The sequence below is a fragment of the Macrobrachium nipponense genome, chromosome 3 (assembly GCF_015104395.2).
Source record: "Macrobrachium nipponense isolate FS-2020 chromosome 3, ASM1510439v2, whole genome shotgun sequence".
NCBI lineage: Eukaryota > Metazoa > Arthropoda > Malacostraca > Decapoda > Palaemonidae > Macrobrachium > Macrobrachium nipponense.
This window is the reverse complement of record NC_087202.1, coordinates 8,081,805-8,089,090: the sequence shown is the minus strand read 5'-3', so window position 1 is coordinate 8,089,090 and position 7,286 is coordinate 8,081,805. Positions and strand designations below refer to the sequence as shown.

Below are 7,286 nucleotides of genomic sequence, written 5' to 3'. Positions count from 1 at the left end.
GGTAGATGCCAGGGGCAGGGTCTGTAGACTCTAGGCATAATGCTACAAGTAACTCTGACTGTAGCATTTACTGAGTTTATATCAAAATGCATCACACGAATTTTAAAGGGAGATTAGTACAGGTTCACTAAATTAAAGTTCTCTTCTCTCTCTCTCTCTCATCTCTCTCTCTCTCTCTCTCTCTCTCTCTCTCTCTCTCTCTCTCAAACTGGTTGTGGGTGAGGGTGGAGGGATGTTGAAGGGTTGTGGGCTAGGGTTTTGACAGTAAAGTTGTGTTTGGAAAGTTGAAGGTGGAGGTGGTTGCGGGTGAAAGGTTCATGTAAGGTGCTGAGGGTTGTCAATGGATGGTTGCAGTTAGAGGGTTTGAGGATTTAGTTTTTGAGATAGAAGCCTGTAAGTGTAAGGTCGTAGGTAGAGGCCAGGTGGACGACTAAGGGTGGAGAGTTATGAGGATAACTGCGGGTGGAGGACTGTGGGTGGAGAACAGGTGGATGACTGTTAGTACATGGTTTGTAAGTGTAGGGTTGTGAGTGTAGGGTTGTAAGTGTAGGGTTGTGAGTGTAGGGTTGTAAGTGTAGGGGTTGTAAGTGTAGGGTTGTAAGTGTAGGGTGTAAGTGGAGGGTTGTGAGTGTAGGGTTGTAGTGTAGGGTTGTAAGTGTAGGGTTGTGAGTGTAGTGGGGAGAGTAGGTTGTGGGACAGAGACCATGTAGAGACTGTGGGGGGGCGTGGAGGGTTGTGGGTAGAGGACTGGGTGGATGGACTGTAGGTGGAGGGGCGTGAGTGTAGAGAGCGGGTGGATGACTGTAGGTGGAGGGGCGTGAGTGTGAGAGCGGTGGATGACTGTAGGTGGAGGAGCTGAGTGTAGAGAGCAGGTGGATGACTGTAGGTGGAGGGGCGTGAGTGTAGAGAGCGGGGTGGATGACTGTAGGTGGAGGGGCGTGAGTGTGGAGAGCATGTGGATGACTGTAGGTGGAGGGGCGTGAGTGTATGTAGGGGCGTGAGTGTAGAGAGCAGGTGGATGACTGTAGGTGGAGGGGCGTGAGTGTAGAGAGCGGGGGGATGACTGTAGGTGGAGGGGCGTGAGTGTAGAGAGCGGGTGGATGACTGTAGGTGGAGGGGCGTGAGTGTAGAGAGCGGGCGGAGACTGTAGGTGGAGGGGCGTGAGTAGAGAGCGGGCGGATGACTGTAGGTGGAGGGGGCGAGTGTAGAGAGCGGGCGGATGACTGTAGGTGGAGGGGCGTGAGTGTAGAGAGCGGGCAGGAGGATGACTGTAGGTGATGGGGGCGTGAGTGTAGAGAGCGGCAGGAGGATGACTGTAGGTGGAGGGGCGTGAGTGTAGAGAGCGGCAGGAGGATGACTGTAGGTGGAGGGGCGTGAGTGTAGAGAGCGGCAGGAGGATGACTGTAGGTGGAGGGGCGTGAGTGTAGAGCGGCAGGTGGATGACTGTAGGTGGAGGGGCGTGAGTGTAGAGAGCGGCAGTGGATGACTGTAGGTGGAGGGGCGTGAGTGTAGAGAGCGGCAGGTGGATGCCTGTAGGTGGAGGGCGTGAGTGTAGAGAGCGGCAGGTGGATGCCTGTAGGTGGAGGGGCGTGAGTGTAGAGAGCGGCAGGTGGATGCTGTAGGAGGGGCGTGAGTGTAGAGAGCGGCAGGTGGATGCCTGTAGGTGAGGGGCGTGAGTGTAGAGAGCGGCAGGTGGATGACTGTAGGTGGAGGGGCGTGAGTGTAGATGAGCGGCAGGTGGATGACTGTAGGTGGAGGGGCGTGAGTGTAGAGAGCGGCAGGTGGATGACTGTAGGTGGAGGGGCGTGAGTGTAGAGAGCGGCAGGTGGATGACTGTAGGTGGAGGGGCGTGAGTGTAGAGCGGCAGGTGGATGACTGTAGGTGGAGGGGCGTGAGTGTAGAGAGCGGCAGGTGGATGACTGTAGGTGGAGGGGCGTGAGTGTAGAGAGCGGCAGGTGGATGACTGTAGGTGGAGGGGCGTGAGTGTAAAGAGCAGCAGGTGGATGACTGTAGGTGGAGGGGCGTGAGTGTAGAGAGCGGCGGTGGATGACTGTAGGTGGGGAGGGGCGTGAGTGTAGAGAGCGGCAGGTGGATGACTGTAGGTGGAGGCGTGAGTGTAGAGAGCGGCAGGTGGATGACTGTAGGTGGAGGGGCGTGAGTGTAGAGAGCGGCAGGTGGATGACTGTAGGTGGAGGGGCGTGAGTGTAGAGAGCGGCAGGTGGATGACTGTAGTGGAGGGGCGTGGAGTGTAGAGAGCGGGTGGATGACTGTAGGTGGAGGGGAGAGCGGGTGGATGACTGTAGGTGGAGGGGCGTGAGTGTAGAGAGCGGGTGGATGACTGTAGGTGGAGGGGCGTGAGTGTAGAGAGCGGGTGGATGACAGTAGGTGGAGGGGAGAGGCGGGTTGGTATGACTGTATAGGTGGAGGGGCGTGAGTGTAGAGACGCGGGTGGATGACTGTAGGTGGAGGGGCGTGAGTGTAGAGAGTCGTGGATGACTGTAGGTGGAGGGGCGTGAGTGTGAGAGCGGGGTGGATGACTGTAGGTGGAGGGGCGTGAGTGTAGTAGAGCAGGTGGATGACTGTAGGTGGAGGGGCGTGAGTGTAGAGAGCGGGTGGATGACTGTAGGTGGAGGGGCGTGAGTGTAGAGAGCAGGTGGATGACTGTAGGTGGAGGGGCGTGAGTGTAGAGAGCGGGTGGATGACTGTAGGTGGAGGGGTGGGCGTGAGTAGAGAGCGGGTAGATGACTGTAGGTGGAGGGGCGTGAGTGTAGAGAGCAGGTGGATGACTGTAGGTGGAGGGGCGTGAGTGTAGAGAGCGGGTGGATGACTGTAGGTGGAGGGGCGTGAGTGTAGAGAGCGGGTGGATGACTGTAGGTGGAGGGGCGTGAGTGTAGAGAGCGGGTGGATGACTGTAAGGTGGAGGGGCGTGAGTGTAGAGAGCATGTGGATGACTGTAGGTGGAGGGGGCGTGAGTGTAGAGAGCGGGTGGATGACTGTAGGTGGAGGGGCGTGAGTGTAGAGAGCAGGTGGATGACTGTAGGTGGAGGGGCGTGAGTGTAGAGAGCGGGTGGATGACTGTAGGTGGAGGGATGAGTAGGGTTGTGGGTAGAGAGAAGGGTGGAAGACTGTGGGTGGAGGGGCGTGAGTGTAGAGAGCAGGTGGATGACTGTAGGTGGAGGGGCGTGAGTGTAGAGAGCAGGTGGATGACTGTAGGTGGAGGGGCGTGAGTGTAGAGAGCGGGTGGATGACTGTAGGTGGAGGGATGTGAGTGTAGGGTTGTGGGTAGAGAGAAGGGTGGAAGACTGTGGGTGGAGGGGCGTGAGTGTAGAGAGCGGGTGGATGACTGTAGGTGGAGGGGCGTGAGTGTAGAGAGCGGGTGGATGACTGTAGGTGGAGGGGCGTGAGTGTAGAGAGCGGGTGGATGACTGTAGGTGGAGGGGTGTGAGTGTAGAGAGCGGGTGGATGACTGTAGGTGGAGGGGTGTGAGTGTAGAGAGCGGGTGGATGACTGTAGGTGGAGGGGCGTGAGTGTAGAGAGCAGGTGGATGATGTAGTGGAGGGGCGCGACGTGAGTAGGAGAGCGGGTGGATGACTGTAGGTGGAGGGTGTGAGTGCAGGGTTGTGGGTAAAGAGAAGGGTGGAAGACTGTTGGTGTAGGGGTGTGAGTAGAGACTGGGTGGATGACTGTGGGTGGAGGTTGTGGTTGGAAGTCTGAATGTGGAGGTTCGTAGGCTTTGTGGGCGTCTGGGGAGGCGATCCCCCATACGGGAAGGCTGGGGGGGCCATCCCCCACAAAAAAAAAGGTGGAGACGTTCCCAGGTCAACAAAAACTGGAGATCCCCACAAAATAATAATAATAATAATAATAATAAATAATAATAATAATAATAATAATATGTAAGCCAGTTGCAATTCATTCAAATGTTATCAGCCCAAAGACAAAACTGTGGAGTGAAAAGACTTGAGATATGAATAAGAGTACAAAAACCCAAAAAAAAACATTGAAGTAAAACAACATAAATGATAATAATCGCTTAGAACGGATGTCATCATATGTTCTATTGAACTACGATTAATACATTTAAGTACATTTCCTAATATGCATGAGAGAAAAACTGCCAAGTTGGTATTATGTAAGATTGTCATAAAAGAAGTTAAGTTACAGGCGGATTACTTAGTCCACCTAAGAGCACCTCAAATGTAGACGAATGTCTTCTCTTCTAGACGATCTCTCTCTCTCTCTCTCTCTCTCTCTCTCTCTCTCTCTCTCTCTCTCTCACTTATTTTACCCAATACCAAATTAGGTTGCAATATATTAGTATTATACACACTGCATCTATCTACTGTATATATCAACCCTGTGAATGTTTATCCAAGCGCTAGAAATGTGTGGTATAATTATCATTGAATATTTCATTCAGGAGTGGACAAAATATCATTATCGTATGCTACACACCAGGCTTCTCCTCTCTTTACTGCCACCCATTCAACAGGAAAGACCTAAGAACGGACACTCTAAGTTCACCAGCGCCATCTATGTACCGTTAAAATGATGACCAGAGTGTTCTCGACGGACTTTTGAACTTGACTGTACGTGCGGGAGATATTTTGTTCTCTTTAAATTCCTTACTTTAATTTTTCCTCTTGCTATTTTTTTATATATAGGGTAAGTTTGTGTTAAATTCCATATACCACCATCATAATGGCATTAAAAAATTATATTGTATGTATATATATATATATATATATATATATATATAATATATATATATATATATACATATATATATGAGCATATAAATACAAACATTTGTCCTTGTGTGCGTTATGTTTGTGTATGTGCGCGTGTAGAGAAACGGTAGACAAAGCTAAGCCAAGTGATCGTGACTTCACCCTCTATCTGTCAGGCAGAGTCTAATCTGCTTAGCCAGATTTAAATATAACTACGGTATTGCGATATACTGAAGGACAAAAATACAACAACGCGGAAATTCTTTCATCAGCTTTTCTAAAAACAAAGTCTATTTTATACATTTTCCTTTGGTGGTATAATTCCTCTACATTGCGGGAAAAAAAAGACCGACATGAAAATAAAGTATACTTTTATTTTCATGTCGGTCTTTTTTTTCCCGCAATGTAGAGGAATTATACCACCAAAGGAAAATGTATAAAATACTTTGTTTTTAGAAAAGCTGATGAAAGAATTTCCGCGTTGTTGTATTTTTGTCCTTCAGTATATCGCAATACCGTAGTTATATTTAAATCTGGCTAAGCAGATTAGACTCTGCCTGACAGATAGAGGGTGAAGTCACGATCACTTGGCTTAGCTTTGTCTACCGTTTCTCTACACGCGCACATACACAAACATATAACGCACACAAGGACAAATGTTGTATATATGCTCATATATATGTATATATATATATATATATATATATATATATATATATATATATATATATACATACATATATAAGTTTTAATGCCAATTATGATGGTGGTATATGGAATTTAACACAAACTTACCCTATATATCAAAAAAAATAGCAAGAGGAAAAAATTTAAAGTAAGGATTTAAAGAGAACAAAAATATTTCTCCCGCACGTACAGTCAAGTTCAAAAGTCCGCTTCGAGACACTCTGGTCATCATTTTTAACGGTACATAGATGGCGCTGGTGAACTTAGAGTGTCCGTTCTTAGGTCTTTCCTGTTGAATGGGTGGCAGTAAAGAGAGGAGAAGCCTGGTGTGTAGCATACGATAATGATATTTTGTTTTTCCACTCCTGAATGAAATATTCAATGATAATTCTATACCACACATTTCTAGCGCTTGGATAAATTCACAGGGTTGATATACTACAGTAGATAGATGCAGTGTGTATAATCTAATATATTGCAACCTAATTTGGTTATTGGGTAAAATGAGATCACAGAGAAATATGTCAACCCTTCTGCTTTATGCATCTTTTTATTTTTTATAGGCAATAAACACCAGACTGCGGGGAAAGGGGGAAAGAAAACCTTCATAAACTCTAAGGGCTACCCTGCATATTTCAATATTAAGCCCCCTACCCCCATCCCCGCTCCCCACTAACACAAAAAACTTTACAAGCTCCCCATTAAAGGTTAAAGGCTACGAATTTCCTTCAAGTTCCTCGTTTAGACGAGTCGGTTACGTGCTCGGCTACGACGCTCTGCCATCGCGCAATCAGAGTAATTTATTTCTGGTGACGGGAATTCATTTCTCGATGTGGTTCGGATCTCACAATAAGCTGCAGGTCCCTTGCTAAAATAGCATTTAGTTATAGCCGCGTAAATATATCCATAATCCTCGGGCCAGCCCTAGGGAGAGCTGCTAATCAGCTCAGTGGTATGTTGATCTAAGACAATTATATGCTTAACTTCAGTCTCCAAGTTGTGCCCTCTATCTAAGTTATTATAGTAGATTCACATCAACCGTGCATTTGATTTCTAGGCCAGTCCCTTACGACGCTCCTGATTGGTTGTCCATAAGCCAATCACAGGGCTGGAAACTCTGTCTCTCGAGAGAGTTCACATAGGCAGGATGTATGTTTCCCCTCTCCTGAGGGATACTTTTGAAAGACTTATTCCCTCAGGAGAGGTGGAACATAGATCCTACCCATATGAACTCTCGAGAAAGACTGAGAGTTTCTAGCCCTGTGATTGGCTTATCAACAGCCAATCAGGAGCGTCGTAAGGGACTGGCCTAGACATCAAATGCACGGTTGATGTGACTCGACTATATATAGATTCGATTTATGAACTTATTATTTGCCGAAGAAGAGAGAGAATTTGAAAGTTGAATTTCACACAATAAGAATTCTTGCTTCAAGGTACTAATTGGTTTCATTAGGTTAAATATTTACCCAGTCCTGAGATTTATTCACTTTATGACGTCCTACGATTCCCATTATCATATTAGATATGAAAAATCATACAGATTAGAAGTACCTCTGATTAAGTCATGTGCACTATCAGTTAACAGAAGGTAACGCAGTCCAATCAGGATTCAAAGTCAGATCACTATATACGAAAGATTCAGTACGAGACAATTTCAAACGAATCAAGGAATAGCAACCGAACCTTGAATTCTAAATAGCATCTGTGAAATCCCAAACCCTCTTCGTATTCCAAAAGCGAAAATGCAGTTTGATGTTTATGCAGAAGTGTTTGCCTGCGTTGCATACCTCTACATTTCTCAATTTGCAAATGAATCATTAAATATTTATAAAATTTTAAATTTCCACGCTATTTTTCATTTTGAAT

The 7,286-nt window shown here is 47.2% G+C and overlaps 1 protein-coding gene across 1 annotated transcript; it reads right to left on the bottom strand.

Annotated features, from left to right (window-relative positions):
• Window positions 1-371: 371 nt before the first annotated feature.
• Window positions 372-3,785, bottom strand: LOC135222140 (uncharacterized). The gene has a single exon (XM_064260308.1). The coding sequence runs from the start codon at window positions 3,783-3,785 to the stop codon at window positions 372-374; it is 3,414 nt and encodes a 1,137-aa protein (XP_064116378.1).
• Between the last annotated feature and the right edge of the window lie 3,501 nt (window positions 3,786-7,286).

Bases quoted from the DNA above. Each gene is read 5' to 3' on its own strand.
- LOC135222140 (XM_064260308.1), bottom strand. From the start codon at position 3,785: ATGGCCCCCCCAGCCTTCCCGTATGGGGGATCGCCTCCCCAGACGCCC.